The 24,645-nt window shown below is 47.1% G+C and overlaps 1 protein-coding gene and 1 non-coding gene across 7 annotated transcripts in view; both read right to left on the reverse strand.

The window, feature by feature from the left end:
* Positions 1-1,242: 1,242 nt before the first annotated feature.
* The window catches only part of LOC147459183 (integrator complex subunit-like protein), a 99,028-nt gene continuing 75,625 nt past the window's right edge, over positions 1,243-24,645 (reverse strand). For 3 of the 6 annotated variants that reach the window (XM_086510500.1, XM_086510501.1, XM_086510499.1), the window contains 6 exons: positions 5,609-5,657; positions 5,298-5,412; positions 2,931-3,004; positions 2,234-2,314; positions 2,058-2,137; positions 1,243-1,974 (listed from right to left, as the gene is read on the reverse strand). In XM_086510500.1, the coding sequence (XP_086366626.1) occupies positions 1,811-1,974; positions 2,058-2,137; positions 2,234-2,314; positions 2,931-3,004; positions 5,298-5,412; positions 5,609-5,657 (563 nt within the window). In that variant the 3' untranslated portion in view covers positions 1,243-1,810. The remainder of the gene's footprint in view (positions 1,975-2,057; positions 2,138-2,233; positions 2,315-2,930; positions 3,005-5,297; positions 5,413-5,608; positions 5,658-24,645) is intronic. The other 3 variants (XM_086510498.1, XM_086510497.1, XM_086510502.1) reach the window with 1 other exon arrangement.
* LOC147459184 (U6 spliceosomal RNA) lies at positions 6,886-6,989 on the reverse strand. Its single transcript, XR_015188009.1, has one exon. It is a non-coding gene; the product is annotated as a U6 spliceosomal RNA (small nuclear RNA).

The raw sequence follows: 24,645 nt of genomic DNA on the forward strand, positions 1-24,645 counted from the left end.
TTAATTAGGCACACAAGCAAAGGAGAACAAGAGTGCACAAGGGCAAGGACATGCACACCTCCTAGGACAATGCGCTACACTGACTGCAAAGACAAAAGGTAAAGAGGAGAAAAATGACACGAGCACTTGAGCAAAGGTCGGTTACACACAATGAACCAATGTGAGCCTACCTATTAGTGAGTTATAAAAGTAGAGAAGTAATTGATATAGAGTAAGGAAAGAGAAACTTCATTAATAAGCACATATTAATATATGTGTGCTTCCAACAATAGAGATACGTGTCGCTTGCCAACCTTGTAGATAATCACATTGAATATATATACCATTTGCCAAGACAAAAAGCCCCGAGAAGTGGACCTACAGAAATATAAATATCAAAGAGCCAGGTTGGTACGCACAAAGGAAGGCGTAGAAGGGTAACATGTGGGTTCTCAGATTCGAGGTTTCTAAGTTGACAAACAGTCTAAGGCTAATAATGACATAAAGATAAGGTGTAGGGAATGGTCGTTCTCAAGGCGACCAGCGGAGGCCGGGAGCTTGATTTAAACTGGGAATGGTCAGCGAACGACCATTCCCGGCCGTCACAGTCCAAGGGAGGGGGGCCAGCGACAGCAACCTGTGTGAGCATTACGAGCAGAGAAAGCGACTCCAAGCAGATTACACGATGTTGACAGCGGCTACAGGCAGATTCCGGAAGTTGACAGTGACCTTCCACGTAACGCGGCGTAGATGTGTGCGCCAATGATTGGCCTTTGAAAAGAACATGTTCCATCTGCTGATGTGCCAATCATCGAGCGGCTTTAGGCAAGAAGTTAGGGCTTTTAATCGCCTATAAATGGAGGGCCACGATCTGCAGCCCCCCCTCCCTTGGACTGTGACGGTGGTTTGACTATGCTAGCATTTATTGTTTGAGAGAGAGAGAGAGAGAGAGAGAGAGAGAGAGAGAGAGAGAGAAATGTGTTCATCATCAGCTATGTAAGGGTTCTCACATCATTGATTACTTTCCTTTTGGAGAGAGAGAGAGAGAGAGAGAGAGAAATGTGTTCATCATCAGCTATGTAAGGGTTCTCACATCATTGATTACTTTCCTTTTGGCACAACATACAAGCTTCAAGATTGTTTTTCTTAAACCAGGAATCAAACAATTTCAAAGATGGCAAATTATAGCACCGCAATCAAGTTGCACAAGAGAAAGAATGACAGCATTCTAAGCATAACAACAACTAATTGGCTCCCCATGTAAATGGTAAAATGTAAAAAATATTATGCTTGAAAAATGTTTTTGAACTAACAGTGTCAATTGTTGAACTTAATGTTTTGAAGCAAGCTTGTTTACAATGTCCGAAAAGCTCATATCAGCAGTCCGGAATATATAACATGCACAAGTTAAGCCAATGTGAGGATGGAGAAGTGACCAATGAGCAAATTTCATACTTAAAGTGGCTCTTGTTTTTAACTCTCCTTGGTATTTAAGACTTCTATGTCAAGATGGTCCAGCATAACAAGAGCTCTTACATGCTCCAAGAAAGATCCATAACCCGTTATCAGATTCCCAAGGAGAACAACTTGGAGGGGTTTAGAATGCTTTCTGACTTCAAGGCATCCATGAGGTCAAGCGCATGGACCCAACAGGTAAATCTCACCTCGTTTCCCGCTTGGGCTGTGTGAACAATTTATGGGGTGATACATCATCCCCAAGCTTGACATAAAAGTGCTCACTTGGACTATTCTTAAACCCTAGTGTAGCCAAATAAGCATGTATCTTCTCATACCAAGTATAGCCCATAAACATCGAGAACCAATCTGTCCATTAACGCCTCATCAATCTACTTCTTTCCCGCTTGCGGAATCGCTCTAGCATAATTTCATCAGTTGCAGCTTGTCGCCGGTTTGCCATATTTCCATCTGTTGAATGTTCTCCGTGTCCCCTTTCACTTTCATAACTATCCTTCATTTTGTACATTTGCGGATGGTCTGCAATTTAAACCAAAAACACTCACTAAACTATCAGATCAACAGTGCTGAACAAGGAATATTCCAAATGCCAAACTTCTTGCCTTTACGAAGCTTTTCAGCGTATTCTCGTCCTCTTTGAGAAAAATCTGCACTATAACTAGCTGGGATGTTTGATTGAATTCTGTTGAAATAGAACAGATGGTTTTAGAGATAGAACATCAATGCAAGCTATCCATGCCTGTATGATCCTGCTTCTATTCCATTGGGCACTTGTTACCTTCCTCTGCCTACAAAAGGCCTTTTGTCTTGCAACTGTTTTTTGGCTGCTTCTGTTTCCTCAATATTTTTCAGCTTGAATCTGCACAATGAAAGGAAGAAAACATAGATTAGCAAACTTTCTATAAAAGCAACAGGTACAGCGACAAAATAGTCCTAATACAGAAACGCCTACGGAACATAAAGAACTTCTCAGAGATATTCAAGATGTCTACTAATGAGTTTCCGAGACCAAGACTGGCGCCCCCACTACGTAATTCGTTAAAGGCACTTGCAAGAGAGAAAGACGCAAAGAAGGATTCATCCTGTTTATAATGATGATATGGTGATCAAAAGAACACATGCATGATTGTTTGATCATGAGAGTGGCATAAAGCTATTAACCATACGATACTATGGTGGTTCTTATGATAGTGTGACCCACATTCAAAACTCACAACGAGATCTATTAGGATCTTTTGTATGTTATGACTAATTGAAAATCCCTAAGAAGGGCATCCACCATTTTGATTCTAAATACTGTGTTGTCTCTCTCTCTGATTGAGGTGAATTTTTTTTTTTGCATGAGTATCAGATCTTGAGTTCAAGACTAGTTGATAGATTTTTGAGTCTCTTGGAATTGTTCCTACAATGCAAAAATCTCTCTACTCTTCTTCTCTACCAATACCCTGCAGCACAATAAACCTTCAATTTCTTACTCTATGGGGAGTTGAACCTCCGCAATGCCTGTGGTCCATTGAGTTGAGCTTTCCTCTGAGTTCCTTCGACGGACCTGGGCAAAATTGAGTTGTATTATTGATCAATTTCATCATTTTTTCCGCTTTGCTAAAAAAAAAAGTAATCAGGTATAAAATGCTAAACCACATGTTTCACAGTAGATGGTAGCCTACTAGTCTATATCTCTTCTGTGAGTTCAACTTGATAGGTCTCAAAGAATCGTCAAGGTAGTCCTACCTTAAGGCATCTGTAATAGACCTTCAAAACCACCACCGGTCAATGCCTCAAGCTGCTCCTTGGCTTGATGTATCCTCCTGCTCTTCCAGTGCCTTATGAATCTGAGAGCCCACCAAGAGACTTGTCGTTTTACCCTCTTCCTGCCTCTGAGCAGTTCCCCCGTCTACCTTATCCCTGCCGCTTGTATCTCTCTCCTTCATTTATACACCCCTTCCTCTCTCTTCTCCCCCTCAGTCCCCCTCTTTATCCTGGAAAACAAATCCCTGGGTTGCCCAACTCTATCTTTTCAGAGCCTTGGAGGAGGCGACTTGTCAACATTGAGGTAAATTTCAAGAGAGTGATCCTCAGTCAATATTCCTCCTTTCATGTGATCCATTCCCCTCGATTCCAACCTCCATCAATTTCCATTTTTAGCGTGGATACAATCTGGAACATATGCAATATCGATACAAGTTTCTTACAGATTACGGTGGTCTAGAGAGGCTGCAAGAGTCAAGTCCATTTCATCGGTTTTCAGTCAACACCGCAATGGCCATTTCCTTTCTTTTGAGCTCAATGGTGGTGCAATGAGTAATTTTGCTGGGCACACAACTGAATAAGCAATTTGTAAGGTTTGCACAGTTTCTGCTATGATGACTGCATACTGTACTTACTGTAAGAACTATAATTCATGTCGCATATGCTGCAGTCAAGTATTAGGGTTAGAAGGTGGGATTGAGCATGCTGTAAAGCATCATTGCTTCCTCTTTCTTAAGAACTACTTGATGGGAGTACTATACACCCTTTCTTGCTGTCTGGTCATGGTGACCAACAGGCCCTGCTGGTTCCTTGAGAGCTAAGATGGATTTTTAATAAAGTTTGCCAACAGCATGCACTCACTTAGCACACAAGAGGGCTCTAGCCTCAGTCAGATGGTTTAAGATCTTGAGGACGCCTCTCCCTCAACATCCACTGCAGCTTGTAGAATCCTGCCTTCATAGCGATGGGTGATGGTGTTCACCAGACTTCGGTTAAAAGTACTTGTTTGCCACGGAGACAAGCTATACTGCACAAGCTTCTGCCTGCACGTTTCATACCTCATTCTGAAATTAGGTTTGAGTAAACAATGAATGTTTATATGAAACGATAGCAATTTCGCTCATGCTCTATTCTTGATCACAGGATAGCCACAAGCCACATTATATTCTATTTTAGCTAGGTTTTCAGGCTTTCCTTTTTCATAATACTTTATAATGAGAGATATCATCATCAATTGTACCCCTGTTCTGGTCAAATGGGCCAATCTGGCCTCTAAGACAAGTTAATTGGTCTCTAAGAGACGTTAATTTATCTTTCTTTCTTTATATTTCCCAATGACAAACAAAGTGCACACCTATATAGGCAAGTCTCAAGCCTCTTTCCATCATCACATTCTCTCCCTTCCAAACAGAGTCCACATGTCAGCCTAACTGCTTGAAATGGACAAGTTTCAAAGGTCGATTGTAACTTCTACCGCCAAGCTTTCTTCTGACCTTGCAGCAATATATTTTTAAGCCTTGTCCCGCCATATTTCACCCACTCTTCAGAATTCACATTATGCCCTGCTTTAATTTCCTATGAGCTTGAGTTGGTTACATGACTATTAAAGTGCCCCTTGTTAGGAACATCTGCCAAAGTCCTCGCACCAAGTATAATCTCCACTGCTGCACACCAGAACAAGCCACAAATTGAAGGCTTTGCCTCACTGTGGTGTGTGCCTGGCAAATCCATGCAGCAGATTACTGTTAATCAGAATTCCGCCACAACCATCTAGGTTATAAATTGTCGATAGAAACTGGCAACCACTTCAAATATCGCCCTCTATAAATTCAGGTACACAACAGCCAGCTCCACCCATATTCCTTCTGATAGACTTTTGACAGAATGGTTTTTACTATCTTCACAACAACCAAGTCGTTGATTATCTATAGAGTGACAGAACTCAGACATAAAATGATCAAGTCTTAAATATTTTTTGCCATGATCATAGGAACTAACTCAGGGATAAATACAACCGTGTATCACTTACAAAGTCTCATATTAAATTCGTTAAGCAGCATCAAACTGTTCGTTAAGCAGCATCAAACTGTTACCTTGAGATGCTCGGGAATCACATAAAGGTCATCTTCAAGGGGTTTGCTGTCTTCTGATTTGATACCTAGATCTCTGCCACGTTTTTTCGCCAGCTCTTGCTCCACATAGGTCAGCCTGACAACCATATGAGCATTAAAATGTGACGGACTGGTGTTATCTTTAATCTTCAGGATAAAAATCCGACACATCAGAACAAAAGCAAGCAGAAACAGGTGATAATTTCCTTGAACCATAAACAAGATGTGTGACCGTGATATGTTTATTTATTCTGTCTGCACACTCGCAAATGTGCAGAGTCATACATATATACCTAGATGAATCCAGGAAGCGTCCAAATTCACCTATGAAGGAAAGTGCACCTATAGACTCAAGGTAGTCAGTCACCCATAAGACAATATAACCTTTAAGTTCATCATGCATAGTAACGTATAGTGCCCAATAGTGGGTGTAGAACTAGGTACTAACATATGCTCCCAACACAACACACAACACATGTGCACACACGAGCATACATGAACACAAAGTTCAGCGTACTGAGTTTCTGTCATTACTCTGGACAAACTCAACCATGATGAAGACTAACACTAGAAAAAAGCTTAAATAGAAAGAATTGTTGCAATAAAAAAGGTAGTGATAGGGCATACGCACCACTAAGAATAGGAGCAATTCCCACAATATCAACTGGTTGCAGTGAAAACTTCACAATGTGAAATTTGCATGTCCGCTAATACGACTTATGTTATAGGCTTGGACACTCCAAGCGAGAAATCAATAGCAACACACAAACAAAATCTGCAAATAATTGAACTTGAGTATATATATATATATATATATATATATATATATATATATATATATTTGAACCCTCGAGGTGGTTGCGAAGCAATAATAAAGAAATAATGCAAGTCTTTGGGGCCAATGCGAAATACTCGGAACTCCACCATGCCTTGTCAACTCTCTCTCTCTCTCTCTCTCTCTCTCTCTCTCTCTCTCTCTCTCTCTCTCTCTCTCTCTCTCTCTCTCTCTCTCTCTCTCTCTCTCACACACACACACACACACACACACACAAATAGATGACATGGCAAAAGTGTATGGACGCTCCCCGAAACCCTCTGACATGCTGACGTGGACAACCGTACGGATTTCCGCAAATTGCGCTAGCATGCTAACGTAACAGCAGTCCGTGTTTTGCACTGACATGCCACGTGGCAAGCTGTACGGATTTTCATGATTTCCGCTGGCTGCTTTTGGGCCAGTAGCTTTTTAGTTGTACCTTTTCATGTACTGCTTTTGAGTTTGAATTGCCAAGGGCCTTTAAATATGACCCCAAGGCCACTTCTTGCCTCAGTTTGCTGACAAGCATACCAATAGAGAGGGCCCGCGGATAATTGTAACTCTGTTGATTCATTAATATAAAAATAAATACCAAAAGGGACGCCAGATTTTGGGCCAGTACCTCTGGGCACAGAACTACGCAAGGTCGTGTTGACTCTACTTTAAATTGTGATAAGGTTGTGAAGTATTTTAAGTGATTCTCTCGTGTGTCGTGCACGATTTCCGACTTGGGGTGCCCAAGTCTGTCACAGAAAAAATTTGGACCATTTCTCGATTTGTGCATGTCATCCTTGCACGGGGGCCATGCTAATCTTCTCTATATCGTTCCAATTTTATTAGATGTCCCCATTTATAGCTTATGTCTGATTTTGCACGCGTAATCGAGGGCGATTACATTCTTTCAAGAAGGGGGTACGTCACAACTGATGATGTGGCAGTCCCGTGACGTGGTAAAAGTGTACGGACGCTCCCTGAAACACGCATACATGCTAACGTGAACAACCGTACCCATTTTTGCAGATTGCGCTGGCATGCTGATGTGGCAACAGTACGAATCCCTGTGTTTTGCGTTGACATGCCAGGTGGTAGGCAGTACAGATTTTCGTTGGCTGCTTTTGGGCCGTTAGTTTTTAAGTTGTAGCTTTTCATGTATTGCTTTTGAGTTTGAATGGCAAGGGCCTTTAAATATGACCCCAAGGTCACTTCTCCCCTCAATTTTCTCATGAGCATCTGAGCAGAGAGGGCCTGCGGGAAATTGTAACTCTGCTAATTCATCAATACAAAAATAAATACCAAAAGGCGCGTCAGATTTTGGGACCAATACCTCTGGGCACGGAACTACGCCGGGCCGTGCTGACTTTACTTTAAATTGTGATAAGGTTGTTGAAACAAAACGAGGGAGGATCTCCCGGCTACACGGACCGCCTACAGACACACGTCGGACGAACCACCCGACCATAGCTGGGGCCAGCGTCCGAGGACGTAGGCGTACACCTGTAAGACCCGGCGTCCCATACCACCCGGCCTCACCTCCTCGAGGTGACCTCGCGCACTCCTAGCCTCGCGGGCTAACCATTGGCACTCTGCCAATGGGGGTCGATAACTGCAAATGAGGCCTTGGCCTCCCTTTTATAATAATGGCCGGCCACACTGGCCGTGTTGACACTACGTCCGCCCGGACACTGGACGAACATCCCGACGGCATCTGGGCTAGATCCCCTCCCCTGTGAGCTGGACATAACATATTTCCCCCTATAAGAATCATTGATGTCCTCATCAATGAAGTGGGGATATTGAGCCTTCAAAGCTCTAACGGATTCCCAAGTAGCAAATCTTTCAAATTGACCCTTCCATTTAATTAAGTACTCGTCATAAGCCTTTTGACATGAATGACGGGTACGATGATCTAAAACTGCTTCTGGTTCTCGAGGAATATACTCAGTTTGCATATCTTGCCATACATTTTCCTCGACAGGCACAACAATGTCGGCTTCGCCCAATTTCACTTTAAGGTGGCTGACGTGAAACACTGGATGTACACTAACATCCGAAGGAAGAGCCAGTTTGTAGGCAACTTGGCCAATTTTCTTTGTGATCAAGAACGGACCACAATATCTAGTTGAAAGCTTATAATGCTTTCCCGTTCGCATAGTCTTGGAATCCTTGGGTATCTTCAGATAGATCCATTGTCCCACATCTAGAGTCCTTGGAGATCTCTTTTGATTAGCATAAGTAGTGACTCGATCACGAGCCGTTCTTATACTATCCTTAGCCAATTCGAGCATTTCTTGCATGTCATACAGGAAATCACGAGCTTGGCATTCCTTGACTTTCTCTTTTTTTATTTTTTCCGAGAAAAAGATCCTTCTATTAGTTAATGAAACTGCCAATAGGGCTACAACCACCTCTTCAAGAGAGGGCTACAACAACCATGATGAGGACTCTCCCAATGAAAAACCAGCATATGTACAATGGGGCTAAATCAAGAAATGGGGGGAGGGAAAAGCCACACAAGTGGTCGGTAGTGCCATCGGAGTACACCCTGGACCATGGTGTAGAAAGGCCCAGGACGCCATAGTCGAAGGAAAGCCTCTCTGCGCTCTCGCATGCCGTCAGAGTTGCCCTGAAGTCTCTCGAGCTGTCCTCTGAGAGTGTGGATCAGCTCTAGCCAAAGGTCGCGAAGTCTCTGCTGGTGGCACAGGGCAAGCCTCAAAGATGCGGAAGCAACCGGCCCGCCAGATGAACCAGAGTGTCGGGCCACTGATAAACTCCCAACACTCCTCTCTCTCATTGCACCACTCCTGTGGAGTAAGCTCTATGGCACGCTGGAGTGTAGGTCGCCCCTCCTGCATCACTATCATCCTGCTGGTGGAAGATAGCTCAAACTGAAGTGCCGGGCCCATGAGGGTGGACCAAGCCGCTGCTCCCCAAGTGTACTGGCGAGCCGTGGAAAGAGCAGGCATCAGCCGAAGAACTCTAAGCTGCTGTGCGAAAGGACAGTCCCAAAGACACTGACGCTGACTCTCCACAAGATGGTCACAAGCTGCATATGCGGCCAAGAGACCACTATGCACAAGCCAGCTCCCAACTGCTGTAGCTCTGTGTGCGACCAGCCACTGAAACAAGGTGACTCGCCTCGGCTGTCTGGAGTCCCACAACCTCTCCCAGAAGGCTGCCAAGAACTCAGCTGTGAGACGGTCCTCCTGCCAATGAGGTGCTGCAACGGGGCGGGCCTCTCTTTGTGCTGCTAGTATGTGACGTCCCAGTCGAACAATGTACTGAAAGAACGGGACACCTAGGTGGTCTGCAGAAGAGAAGGGGTCCCTCCAAAGCCACTCTCCACGATCCCACTGTACTTGTGCCAGAGAACAGCACTCCCAAGCCCACAGTCTTCAGTGTCCAGTCTCAAGAGCTGCTGGGTCAGGATCGATGACACAAGTCCTCCCACAGATGCCCACCACTCGGCTCCTCTGAAAACAGCACTCTGCCACCTGCAAGGCCTCTACTGCAACTCGTTGTAAGCGTCCCTCACCCTGTAGCTCGAAGAAAAGGGATGGAACAGTCTCTGAGCAAGCCCGGACTGAGATGAGAACCTCCAGTCATGTGAAGGCTCCCATCCACCTGGGTGCTACTGGCTCGAGCGGTGTGAGCCACTCAGCTTGAACTGCCTCTGAAATGTCTTGGCACATGCTCTGCACCCCTCTCATGCCCTGTAGCTGGAAACCCTGCACCTCCTCTAACAAGCCTGAAAACTCTAACCAGTCACCTAAAGAGCGCTCTGGACCCGCTGCCATGGGACCCCAGGAAACATGAGGCCGACTACCAACCAAGTGGCCTCTCTGAGTGCTAACCATGGGGTTCCAACAAGGGGCTGTAGTAGGCGCTCCTCCATGCAAGTAGGATGTCGCTGCTCTAGGCCTCGCTGCAAGTGCTCCCAAGATCGAAGCAAAATCACAGCGAAGCGGTCCTCCAGTCTCCTGCTCAAACCAACTCTGCGCATCTCTGTGAAGATCCATCTGGTCGAAGGTCGCCAGGGGCCTCCAGCCTGAGGCAGCCTAGCACGAAGCCGCTGTAGCAAGAACTCTTCCAAGGCTCCTCACCTGGAAGAAGTCCTGTGACTATGAACTTACCAAGAAGGGCTCTGCTCTGCTCTGCTGTGCTGGGTCAATGATCCCAAGCCCTCCCTGTGAACAAGGAAGAGTGATGACCTGCCAAGCCACTTTGGCTCGGGCTATCTGAGTGTCACATCCTGACCAAAGGAAGTTCTTGATCAACCTCTCTACCTAGCTGATACAAGCACTCGAGAAGATCCAGCAAGAAGTGATGTACCACATAGTCGCCAACAACACCTGGTTGGCCACTACTACTTTGCCAGCCAAAGAAAGTCGTGTTGAGCTCGAGTGTAACAACTTCCTCTTGATAGACAGGAGGAGGGGAGCCATCTGCTGTTCGAGAGACAAGTCCAAACCAACCCGACAACCCAAGTACCGAACTGCAGTCCCTGGGGGAATCCACCTAAAACCCTCTCCTGGCATCCAATCGGGCATAGGAGCACTACCAACCGAGAAAGCCACTGTCTTTCTCCAGTTGATCAGTGCGCCAGATGCACAACAGAAGGTCTCCAAAGCCTGCTCACACCTGTGAAGGTTGACCTCCTGGCCATCTAAGTACAAGGCTGAGTCGTCGGCAAACTCAGCGTCCAATAGCTCATCCCCCCAAATGGGGAGTGCTAAGCCCCGTAGACCAACCTGTTGCGACACCAAAAACCTGCTCATCGCCTCCGCATAGAACACAAAGAGGAAAGGGGCAAGAGGACAGCCCTATCTAACCAAACGTCTGAGCATGAAGCGATCACCTCTACCTCCTGCCAAAAGTACCTGACTGTGAGCATGTCTGTACAGAGCTGACACCCCTCTGATCCAAGCATCTGAGAAGCCCATCCTGCGTAGAGTGCCCTCTAGAAAGTCCCAATCAACTTTGTCGTATGCCTTCTCAAAATCGAGAAGAAGAATTACCAGGTCCTCACCCCGGAGCCGCGCTAGGACAGAAGCCTCCCAAAAAGTAAAGATGTTGTCAAGGATATTGCGTTCCTTGATAAAACCTGTCTGAGTCCCATGTATAAGGCTCTCTAGAAGTGGCTAGATCCTCAAACTCAGAGCCTTGGCAAGAATTTTGTAGGCTGAGTTGAGGATGGTGATGGGGCGCCACTGTCGAATCTCATCCGAGGAGCCACCCTCCTTGGAAATGAGGTAGATCAAGCCCTCACTCATGCTCTCAGGCATCACTCCTGTGTGCAAGATGTACTGAAAAGCACTACAGAGATCTGGGCCAAGGAAGTCCCAGTACTCCAAGAAAAAACTAGGAGTCAACCCATCCTCACCTGGACAGCTACCACGGGGGAGGGCACTAAGAGCTGTGTGCATCTCCTCAAGCTGTAGTGGGAGCTCAAGCCTCTGACACATCTCCTCAGTCACAAGGCAAGGCATCTGTGCCCACACCTGCTCCCTGCATGCATTCTGACGCTCTGACTGAGGCTCTGCAGACAGTAACTCACGGTAAAAGTCAATAGCAACTGCACGCATATCCTCGGGCTTAGGAGCAACTGACCCGTCGGGCCTCCTCAACTGATTGACCTTGGCATGCGAATCCCGAGGTCCCACTGCCTCGAAGAAAGCACCAGGCACTGTCGCCCACCTAGGTCCACTGAGATGCCTGTCGATGGAAAGCAAACTCATGTCGCCGCTCCTCTGTGCTAACAAGCTCCTGGCGAGCGATGTAGGTGCTCCTCCAACCAAGGACTGTCTGGATGCTGCTCCTGCATCCTCTGCAATGAAGCAATGCCCCGTCTGAGACGCTGCTGCTCCTCTCTCGTTTGTAGCCCGGCGAGTCAAAGACTCCTGGAGAAAGAAACGACTAATCTGAGCTAGTCCTGAGGCCACTCTGTCAGAAGGAGAATCCTGCCTGTCCAAGCTCTCTGTCCATAGAGCCTCTACTCGCTCTGTGAGTGCAGAGTCCAGCAAGACCCTCTGTGGGATGCGAAGCATCGTGCTCCCACTCCTCTGCCTGTCTGCCACTGTGAGGATCACTAGTGCATGGTCCGAGAAGGAAGTCCCTGCCAGAATGCCAACTGTCCCTCCCAAGTCACTGAAGTAGTCACTAGTGTAGAAGCGATCTATCCGCGATAGATTCACTCCTCCCACTCTACGGTCCGAACGAGAGAAGGCAAGGCTGTCTGGGGGCCTCACAAAACTAGAGTGTTGCCATACATCCGAGACCCTTAGAGTCATACAAAACCTCTCCCAAGCTGCCAGCTCAACTCCATGCACAGTAGCATGGCTACCACCAATCCTGTCAGAAGGGTCCTCCAACATGTTGAAGTCTCCCCCTATGCACCAGTGTTCTGCCTGCGGCAGAGACTCAACTATCTGTGACCAAAACTCTGCCCGAGCACTCGCCACATTGGGCGCATAGATGTTCAGGAAGCCCACAAGGCAACCCTGAACCTGCATAGTAATCCACTGAGCCCTACTTGGCACAATAATCCCTCTGCCCACAATGGCCTGCTGTAGAGAATCCGCAATAGTCATACATACCCCACCCTGGATGCCTCCAGGTCCAAAAGCAGCTGACCAAAAAGTATCATATCGTCCACGCAAGAGCTGACCACAACGTCTAATGCGGCTCACACACAGATGGTGCTCCTGAAGCATAAGGAGATCAATCTCTCCTCCCACAAGGCAACGCTGAAGCTCCTGACGCAGTCGGCCCCGCTGACGCTGAAATTGGGGCCCACCAAGTCCCTGCACATTTCATGAGACGATCCTCATGGGGAGTGAGAGAGAACACATATTGCCGCAGCAGCTAAACGTGCTATCTTCGAGGTTGGCTTGGATGAGGAGTAATCCGCATCCGAGCGTCCTCTAGATAGACGTGACTGCAACGAGTGTCTAGCCCAAGCCCAAGTAGAGCGAGCCGTTCGTAAAGCAACCTCCTCTGTCCAGGAGTCCTCATGAATGTGTACATAGCATGGAAAGCACTGCGTATCGGCAGAGAAGTAGACCACAATGTGTCTACATCCTGCTGTATCGGGGGGGGGGGGGGGGGGTCACCGCAAACTTGGCCAGTGGCCACAAAATCTGCAGCATGTCTGTAACTCCTAGTTCTCCCATGTGGTGAGAGAACTCTAGGACCTGTGTGTGTAACCACCCCAACACTGAGTCGAGAGTCCACTCCATCTGGTCCCTGCGACAGAGGGGGAACGAGAAGCCAACCCCTGAGTCCAAGGCCTCTATCCCCCTAGCTACAAGGAATAGAACATGGACCCTGAAGCAGGCTGCCTCATGGTCTGCTGATGGGTCGCCGAGAAAACGAGTGAAGTCATAGTCGAAGAAGTCCCATCGGCGCCGCAAGTCAATGCTCCTCAAACGACGAGGGATAGCTGCAAAAGGAGACGTCTGTGCCTGTAGAGCGGGTCACAAGAAAGGTTGTCCCTCTCTCGCCAAGCGACTCATGGCAGGAGATGGCCCGGCCCCCTGGGTCGACTGAGGCACAAGAGCGGAAGGGGGGGGAGTAGGAGCAGGGGGAAGAGCTGGAGAAGAAGGGCGGGGGGAAGAGGCGACGGGAGCAGGAGGCGGGGGGGAGGATGATGAGGAAGGGGGGAACTCTGCGGGGGAGGGGCTGTTGAGGGTGAAGCTGAGGTGGGGGCTGGAGCGGGGACCTCATCCTGCTCAAGAGGACCGAAACGGTTTCTCGTGGGAACCCACTGCTGCTGGGCAGGCGCCTAAGGACCACTCTGAGTGCCAGGCTATCGCTCTGGCCCCTGCCGTCGTCGACCACGGACCTGCTGCCATCCCTCCTCCGTTGGAGCCCCAAGCTCAGAGGGTGGCTCTGCATGTGTACGCTGTCTCTCTGTCTGGGGCTGCTGGCCAGCCCTTGCAGGCTGGGGTTGAGTCTGTAGTGCAGGTCGAGGCCTCCTCCTTGGACAGGCCTTCGCAAGATGGCCCATTTGTCGACAAATGAAGCACTGGTTCGGGAGGCCCGAATACTCTACGCTCTGTCTAAACCAACCCCCACTCACCCGAGGCAGAAGAATGACCTTCGGGAGCGTGTGAGTGTCCCTAACTAGAACGCGAACTGAGGGAATGCCAGCCGCCTTGACAGCTACTGAGGCTGCCGTGCGAGGTGTCTCCAGGACAGTCCCAATCGCTGAGCCTATCCTGGACAAAAGTGGTAGGTACTCCCTCCGCAAACTAGGAAAGCAGACGGACATGGGGATGTCTGCCTCCTCTACCAGAACATCCGAAGCAGGGTCAAAACCATGTCTCCACTATCGAAAGTGGGCTCGAGCTGCTCGGATGGTCAATGGACTCATGGCGATGACCTTGGACGCCATCTCGGAGGTCTCAAACTCGATCTGATAGTAGCCTCGTCCGAGTATCTGTACGTCCAAGATCTTCCCCACCTCTGCGAGAAGGCGGGCTTGGAGAAGGTCACGCAGCTCTCCTCTACTGGGTCGGGTGTCAAGAATCTTGCAGATGACAGAAGTCGCCTGCAAGCGCTCTACCTTTGCGGCTAGGCTCGCTTGCTCTGTCGATGAAAGAGCAAGTCAAATGGTGGGCTCAGCGGCAAGGTTGTACCAATACATGCGTGTGGAACCGTACTATACGGTACGTCCATACTGATCCGTACAGTACGGGTACGGGTCGTACAGTACGGTGATTTTATTTTTTTTTAAATAAAGCCCTTTTAGGCTACTAGACTCTGGATATCGATTTGCATGAGTTTTTCGCTGCCGAGTGCCGCTGCCGAGCGTTACAGAAAGGCTTTTGCAGACTGTGCAGAACCAGGTACCTACTCCCCCCCCCCCCCCCCCCCCCACTCTCCCCCTCTCCCTCTCTCTCTCTCTCGAGTCTCTCTCTGCGAGAGAATACACCAATCAAAGCATCCACTAAATCCTCGATTCCTCTGAGCTCTCTGAGTCTCGACTCTCACCTATGACGCGGAAACCTACGAACCCTTTGTGGAAAGAGCACACCAATGTAATTGAAGTTGTGAATACTCCTGGGCAGGCTGGATCAGGTTGTCGCAAGTGGTCATGCAAGTACTGTGGTTTCACGCTGTCGAGTACAATCACTGGAGTTGTGATGCATCTAAATGGCATCAATTGCACGAATAATTGTGGCAAGTGCAAGATGGTACCTCCAGGTGTGCGGGAAGCATTGATTGCTGAGAAATTCCCTGCATTTGCAACAACAGACAAAGGAAAAGTGGCACAACAAACTCAAGACCGTTTGCAAGATGCTCTTCTTGGACAGCTTGGTGACTCTTCTACACAGGTGGAGGAGAGCTCAGGGTCTCAGCAAATTGCAAACAGGAAGAGGGCTCGTATTATGTAGGAAGAGGAGGATGAGGAGGTTGGTGATGTGCATGTGCGTAGGCAGACCACCTTGCCTTCACGTGTGCATTCTGTGTCTTGGATAAAAGAGCGTCAGAAAGTGGCTGAGATGGAGATTGCTCGCACTCTCATTGAGTGCAACATTAGTTTCAATGTCTTGAAGATTGAACAATGGAAGAGGATGGTGAGGTCCATTGCCCAAGTAGGTGCTGGTGCCACAGATACATGGTATGGCCTCGATTACAAAAAGATGCGCACCACAGCATTGGAGGAGCAGAAGGCCTTGATAGATAAGGCGTTGGTACCTGTTAAGGCTGGATGGCAGCAATTTGGATGCACCATCATCTCTGATGGATGGAGTGATGTACGCAGGCGACACGTCATTAACATACTTGTGTCTTCTTGTCTTGGTACATATTTCTTGCGTGTTGTGGATGCAGGAGATAAGATCACAGGTGAATTCATTTTTGAGCATATTTCAAGGGCCATCAATGACGTTGGTAAAGAGAATGTGGTTCAAGTTGTCACGGATAATGCAGCCAACTGCAAAGCTATGGGAGAAATGGTAACGGCACAGTTTCCTCACATTTTTTGGACTCCATGTGCAACCCATTGTTTAGATTTGTTGATGGAGGACATAGGCAAACTGCCTTGGGTGCAGCCAACAATTTTAGAGGCTACCAGATTGACCACATTCTTCCGAAAGAAGCATCAGGCCTTAGCCATCTTTCGTAGCCGTAGTACCCTTGATATGGTGCGGCCCTCCAAGACCAGGTTTGCATATATGTATTTGGTGTTGCAAAGACTCTCCGAGGTGAGGGATCCACTGTTGCAGACAGTTGTGGACCCAAAGTGGAGAAACATGGCTCGTGCAAACAGTGAGAACACCAAAGCCATTCAGAGGCGTGTGTTGGATGAGTCTTTTTGGACAGAGGTCCAAACCTTGATAGTGGCTTTGCAGCCAATGTATGTCTTGCTACGAGTCACGGACATGGAGGGCTCGACATTAGGCCTTGTCTACCATCTCTTCATGCAGATAAAGAGACACATCACGGCATGCCAAGCCTTGACTCAGGAGCGGTGAGTGTCAGATTTTTGCATGCCATTCTTTTTACATCTAGGCCATGTATCCATTGCTAATTTGAGTGTGATCATTGCTGATTTTTTTGCAGGCGAGATGATATCCTATTCTTTATAGAGAGTAGGTGGAAGTTTATGAGCCGTCCTATTCATGGGATGGCTGCTTTACTCCATCCTTTTTACAAGACCCCAGAGTTGTTTCATGAGAGTGATCTCCTCAAACTGAAGGACGAGTACATTAGTGATTCGTTTGAGGAGCACGAGCAGCTGGCAATAGATGCAGAGATGTGTAAGTACATGAACAACTTGGGGCCATCGTTTTTACGTCAAGTAGCATTGCGTCCAGAGGCAACTAGTTGTCCTCTCACTTGGTGGCAGAGTTATGGTCGCCAAGGTCTTCCATGCCTGACTACTATGGCTCTACGTTTGCTCTTGCAGGTATCTTTTAAATCTCACTTTATTTCTCTATCTTGGGTCTTGCACAATGCGTTTAAATCCTGCCAACGACACCGGCAAATGCTTTAAAGCAGGATTGCTCAGCGGCTGCTTGTGAGCGCAACTGGAGCGCTTACTCTTTGATCCATACCAAGATCCGGAATCACCTTAGCACTTCTCAGTTGGAGAAGCTAGTGTATTGCAGGGCCAACATGAGGCTTGTGCGCTCTTACCACGCTTTGGGGACACCCAAGCAGATAGTATGACGATGTAGTATGACATCCTATGTATATGTTTCTTATTTACACTATTGTTAACAAAATGTACATTGTACAACAGGTTGATCGCTCACGTATCAAGCTGGTAGTTGATCCTATTGTGGAGGAGGCGGACCAACATATCAGAGATGAGCACGAGAAGATAGTACGCATGCTTCATAGAGAGCTAGAGGATGTCAATCGGCGTGTGACAAGGTCTCGTGCACGTGCTTACAACATTCCATTACGCCTCCAGGATACAGGTGAGGGGAGTGCACGACGGACGAGCATTCGCAAAGGCAAGCTACCCACACGTACTCCTCGGCGGCGTGCGAATGAGGCAGTCCATCTCATTCACACTCCAGAGGAAGAGGAGGATAGTGATCCAGACCCAGTTGGTGCAGACAAGGTAACATATGCTATGGTGATAGAGCCAGAGTTTGATGATGAGGGCAATGTCGTGGCAGATGGCGACATGCTCTTTTCAGGATCATCTTCTTCTTCTTCTGACGATGAGTTTCACTAGGCACTAGTGACTGGTTACTAGTCTAGAGTCTAGACATTTTCACATATTTCAGCATGATGTGTTTTATGTACGCTCTATCAGGAGCCATTTTGGCTTGACGTTTGTCATTATTTTGGTTCCATCCTTATTAGCAGTTTGTGCCATGTGGGCTACTTGAGTCTTGAAGCAATGTTTGTACAGTTCTGAGTTTATTGTCAGCAACTTACCTTTTGCTCACTTGCTTCATGCTTGAAGGTTTGTCATTGTTCTGAGTTCTCTTGTCAGCAGGTAGAAATGTTTTTACGTTGTTCAATGTATATTGTTTCTTGAAGGTTGGTACTTGTTTTGAAGTTAAGTGAATCTCTAGTGGATAATGTGTATAGTAATGTGTCCCTAAGTACTTTGCATGATATAGATTGGTTAACCCTCTAACGAGAAAAATAAAATTTTCTTAAATTTTCTCTCATTTATTGTTTTTTTACAAAGGTATGTATTTTTACGTACCTAAAAATTTTATCCATACGGCACGACGTACAGTATGTACAATCACGACCCGTACAGTACGTATGGTACAACCTTGCTCAGCGGGGTCAGGCGAGGGGGCTTCGGATGAGTCCCTCTGTGGCGGAGATGGAGCCTCCATCTGTGTCTACTGCTGTGACGGAGAAGAAACGGCAAAGAGCTGGAAAGAGAAGTTCCTCTGCAACAGACCCTGACAAGCACTGCCTAGAAGTCCAGCACTGTCTCAGCCAGTCGAAAGAACATCTTCGGGGAGAGAAAGGCTGCAATCGAATTGAGCGGCCGGGGGGGGGGGGGGGGGGCGCTGGAAAATCAACAGCAGGAGAAGGCAGCAGCGGGTGGGGGCAAAGGCGGGGCAGCGGGGGCTGTGGCGGGGCAGCAAGGGCAGTGGCAAGCGGGCAGAGGCGGGGGGGCAGTGGCGGGCGCGCGCTGGCTGAAACGCACAACAGGGGAGGGGGCGCGAAGGCAGCAGCGAAGGGGGGGGGGGGGGATAAGCGAAGGGGAGGGGACGTAGGCAGCAGCGAGCGCTCCTTGACTTTCTCTAAGCCAATAGCAATCGCGGATTTAGGCTCGAATTCATACATCAGCATGAATGGGCTAAATCCAGTAGGCAGAATGCTTGCTACTATTATAGGCAAACTCTAATTGTGGAAGATACCTTTCCCAGTCAAGACTGCCTATGAGAGACATAGGCTCTCAACATGTCCTCTAACGTCTGATTCATTCTCTCAATTTGTCCGTCGGACTCAGGATGGTCAGAAGACGACAAACTCAACTTCGTCTGAAGGTGAGCAAAGACATCTCGCCAAAATCGGCCAGTGAACTTAGTATCTCGATCACTGACGATATCTTCTGGGAGACCATACAGCTTATAAAGCTGATCGACAAATAAAACCGCCAACTCATGGCTTTTTACTGTCGACATCGTTGGTATAAAATTCGCCATTTTTGTGAGTCTATTGACCACAACCCAAATAGCGTCATTGCCCCGACTAGTATTTGGCAAACCAACGATGAAGTCCATGGAAATACTCTGCCACTTGGCATCTGGGATTTCCAATGGATGTAGCAGGCTAGCTTTCCTAAGGCGTTCTGCCTTATTGACCTGACACTGAGCGCATCTCTTCACATAGCTCTCTATGTAAGAGCGCATTCTTGGCCAATAGAAATATTGTTTGACCAAACCCAAAGTTCTCTGGATGCCTGGGTGCCCAGCACTAGGAACATCGTGGCATTCGCACAAAATCCTTTGTTGAATCTCATCGATTTCCGGCACGCAGACTTTACTATTTCTGAACAATAGTCCACCTCTAATGGAATATTGTCGTTGTCTCGTCTCTCCAGCACGACTCACTTGGGTCTCCGGACCACCCAAGGTTGTATGCGAGTCATGCCCCGCTTCGACCTCGTTCCATATCTTGCCAAAATGGCCATCAGAACGACATAGCCCTCGGAGAGAGATAGAAATACGTCGAGATTTCAGCCATAGACAAGGCATTGACCTCAGGAATCCTGCTGAGCGCGTCGGCAACTCGATTATTGGATCCTTTTCTATAACGGATCTCAAAGTCAAACTCTTGCATAAGCTCAACCCATCTAGCCTTCCGGCCTTTGAGATCAACCTGATCACAGAGATAGCGCAAGGAGTGATGATCTATCCATGCAACAAACGTAGAGCCATATAAGTAGTACCGCCATTTTCTCAAGGCGTGGACTACGGCGTAAAGCTCCTTTTCATACGTTGGATAACGCATCTCAGCGTCAGAAAGCTTCTTACTTTCACTAGCATCCGTTTCAACCACAAACGGTTTGCTAGGATCCACAATGTGCAATATTGGCGCAGTAGTCACCAAGTGCTTTAGTGTCCGAAAGCTCTCGTCGAGACGCTCATTCCAGACAACAGGGGGATTACCTTCACGATGAGGACCCGAAGTCTTTGGCCCTTTCACCCCTCCTTTTAAAAGTTGCGTAAGCGGAGCACCAGCTTTAGAGTAATCCTTGATAAACTTGCCAAAGAATCCAGTAAAGCCTAAAAAGGACTTTACTTGGCGTACATTCTTCAGAATGGGCCAATTTCACACTTTTCAAGGTCAACGCGAATTCCATCGCGAGTAATGATATGACCCAAGTACAAAAGCTCTTTCCTAAAGAATTCACACTTAGAAGCCTTAGCGTAAAGCTTCTCAGCTCTTAGTACCTCGAGAACAGAGCGTATGTGCCCTAGGTGCTCAGACAAACTTCGGCTGTAGATCAAGATATCATCGAGAAATACAACAACGAAGTTGCCTAAAAATGGTCTCAGCAGATCATTCATCATCTGCTGAAACGTAGCCGGAGCATTGGTCAAACCAAAAGGCAAGACCAAAAACTCGTAGTGACCATAACGCGTATGGAAGCCTGTCTTAGGAATATCTTCCAGTTTGATCCGTATCTGATGATAGCCTGATCGTAGGTCTATTGTTACAAAGTGATGACGTGGCGGACAGCAGAAACCCTAATTTCTGCCAGAAACCCTAAAATTCTTGCAAACAACCCTAAAATTCTTGCGACGTGAATTTTGCTTTTTTTTATTAAAAAGAGAAAAGAGTCTCTAAGAGAGAGAGAGAGAACTGATGCTTTTTATTTTAAAAGTTTTTGGGGCTCTGCTTTTGGGTATCCCTTGTATCTTTAAATAAGTGGTGAGGGCTTTACTTCTCACGGCATCTGGACGCAGAGTCTGAGAGTGAGACCCTAACCACTCTCTTGTACTTTGATGATTGATTAATATAAAAAGAAATACCGAAAGGGGCGCCGGTCTTTGGGGAAAATATCTCTAGACACGGAACTCCGCCGGGCCAGTGCAAATCTATTGTGATCTGTGAATTGTTTTGAAGTGGTTATTTGGTGCTGTCGCGGTTGATTCTTGACTTGGAGTGTCCAAGTCTGTTAAAGTGGAATCAGAGCACGGCCGATTTCTCTTCTACAGGAAATCTGATCCCTGAATTTTTTTTTCCGCGGCACCTATGGCTTCAGGCAATGATCAATCGACTCCCTTTGCATCTGGAGATGCGGGCTGGGATCACAACGAAGATTCAGACAGAGAGTATGGCCCGCCTCAGCCTACTCAGGCAGAGCAAAGAGAGATGGAGCGTCGTCAATTGATTGGCGATGCAACAAAGATGATGCTCAATTTTGCCAAAGACCCAAAGATGGCAAAATATATGAACCAGACTTCTTTGGAAGAGGTACAGATGGAGTGGCAGAGAACCACAACACCACTCCCGAAACCCGCTCTCAAGAAACCTTCTGCCTCCAAGAAATAGACGGAGAAGGAACTGGAGAACGTGGTTGATGCACGGATTGCTCAGCTTTTTGAAGCGCAAAAGAAAGCCAAAAAGCATGGCAAAAAGCAGAAGAAAAGCTATGACTTTCCAGGTTACTTGGGTCGTCAGTCGACTTTTAACAAGGCAAAGAAACAGAAGAAGCGTGTTCGATTTGAAGGCGTACCCAGTTCTTCTTCTTCTTCTTCTTCTTCTTCTTCTTCTGACACTTCTTCTAGCTCTTCAGACTCGAGCCAAGAAGACAAAAAAAGCAAAAAGCGAAGCAAGAAACAAAGCTTCGGAAAGGGCAAGAAAAAGGCAAAGAAGGCTACATCTCGCCCAGAGACTGATAGTTCTACTGAGGACTCGTTTACAGACAGCTCAGATTCCGATGACGGAAACTTTTATGCGAACAAGAAGAATTTTTTTTACAAAGCTAACCAATATGACTTTCTCGAAGATGAAAGCAAGAAAGTCCGAGAGTTTAAGGAAGGTGGCTACTCAATCAAGTTTGATACTTTTCAGGATACTCAGATGCTTCGAAGGCTTTCTTTTATACAGCAGTTTGACATTGCTTTCGCGGGAGGACGCTATTCAGAGCACTCCAAGATTTGGAGAGCTGCCTCTTACTTTAAGGGGAATGCTCGTACTTGGTGGTCCACGCTTCTTTTAAACAAGACTGCGCCAGTTAAATGGCTGAAATTTAAGAAGCTTTTTATTTCTTCTTGGTTGACGCAAGAATATGAACTTGATATACGAGTTGCTTGGAACCATCTTCGGATGACCAAGAGCGATACAGTAAATACTTACTGTGAAAGATTCTGGACCTCTTTTCTGCCCGCCTCTTCATTCAAGAAGATCTCGTTCAGAGAACAGATTGAGCAATTTACCTTGGGTCTACCTACACAGATCCGAGATCACTGCTTGGAATAGAAGTCAGCTTCTATTCAAAGTTGATGAGTCATGCGAAGCGGGGCTTTGCCATTCACTCTGGCAGTCTGACCTACCCCACAAATGAGGCCATGACACAACGAGCCGAACAGATTTCTGGGAATGAAAGTAGAAAGAAAAAGAGCAACCCAGAGAAGAAGGATGCACGACCCAAGCTTACTCCTGAGGAGAGAGCTCGCTTCATCAGAGAGGGGAAGTGCTTTGGATGCGGGGAACAGGGACATATCTCCGCGAAGTGCCCGAATAAGGCACAGAAAGAACAGAATGATAAAGACGACGACAGGTCTGAGAGTTCGAGAGCAGCTGAGGAATGTGCCAGAAAAGGCAGATAGAAAAGCAGAACTGGTACCACATGGCGTGGGACCTGCACAGAATCTAATGAATGAAAGTACAAACTTTGCCGCTTTTGGGGCAAAGTGAAGGATCAGGAAGCTCTTTTGAAGGAGCCAAGGCCAATTTCTTTTCACTTGCAATTGGTGGCTCGATTTGGAATTACGTCCGACAGACTGACGCCATAGGAAGAGGTAGTTCGACTGGCACCCGGATGGGATGTCGCCATTACACCGAGCATTGGCAAACTTTGTTTGTAATGACAGGGGTGTTCAGGGCACGTGAGTGACGTTCTACTCAGGATCCCTTGGTACCACAAGAACTACGCCGTGGTTGACTACCGGGCCGAGAAAGCGACTTTGATAAATAAAGGGCTTAGAGATTGTACTTGATGAACTTCAATTTCTTACTCATTCTTTTGGGAGAGAACTGAACGCTCGATAAAGGTTGAATATGTTTTGACCTTATCAAAAGAACGCCAAGATTTTTCTCCATATCATACCGATTGCTTTTCAGAGGGCCTGAAGATCAAACCATTGATCTCATACCTGGAAGCACGCCACCGAATCGGCCACCTTATCGTGTGAGCTGAGTACAGAATCAAAAGATTATGAACCCACTGAGAGACCTCTTGGAAAAGGGTCTTGTTCAGCCTAGTACTTCACCGTATTGCTCTCCAGTGTTGTTGGTTTTGAAGAAAGACGGATCTTTGAGAATGTGCATCGATTATAGCGCTCTCAACAAAATCACCATCAAGAACAGATTTCCGATTCCTAGGACCGATGATATACTTGACAGGTTACAGGGATCCTCGTGCTTTAGCAGGATTGACTTGAAGAGTGGATATCATCAGATTAGGATAGCGCCAGGAGATGTCTACAAGACAGCTTTTCGGACGACTTTTGGGTTATTTGAGTTTTTGGTGATGCCTTTTGGCTTAACCAATGCTCCTGCGACATTTAACGGGATGATGTACAGGATTTTTTGAGAGTACAAGCTATTTGTTGGCACTTTCTTTGACGACATCATTGTTTTCTCCAAGAATAAGGCAGAACACAGAGATCATCTGCTTCAAGTCTTTCAGGCATTACGAGATCACACGCTAGTGATTAATGCTACGAAAAGTGAATTTTTCCTACCAGAGATACATTTTTTGGGACACATTGTGTCAGCAGCAGGAGTGCAAATGGACCCAGCCAAGATAGAAACTATCCGTGATTGGCCCGATTTGAGGAATGTCCATGAAGTTAGAAGCTTCTTGGGACTGTGTTCGTACTACAGGCGGTTCATACGAAAGTTTGCAGAGGTTGCTTCCCCTTTGCATACCTTAACACAGAAAGGAGTACCTTTTTCGTGGGGACCACAGAGGTGACTGCCTTTCTGACATTGAAAGAGAAATTGACTACGGGACCTATTTTGACTTTGCCGGACTTGCAGAAATCATTTGAAGTATATTGTGATGCTTGTGGTCGTAGTCTGGGTGCGGTCTTGATGCAAGAAGGCCATGTCATAGTTTACGAGAGCCGTTTGTCATTGCTTACGAGAGCCGTTTGTTCTCTAGGCCGAAGATGACAACACAGATCTATGAGAAAGAGCTTTTGGCGGTTATCCATGCTCTTACTCAGTGGCGGCACTACCTACTCGGAGCGGATTTTACTGTCTTTACAAACCATCAGAGTTTGGCGCTACTTCTCGTCACAGAAGGAGCTTTCGGAAAAGCAGATGCGGTGGGTGAACATCTTG

Source organism: Adiantum capillus-veneris, chromosome 4 (assembly GCF_014529385.1).
Source record: "Adiantum capillus-veneris isolate H3 chromosome 4, ASM1452938v2, whole genome shotgun sequence".
Lineage (NCBI taxonomy): Eukaryota > Viridiplantae > Streptophyta > Polypodiopsida > Polypodiales > Pteridaceae > Adiantum > Adiantum capillus-veneris.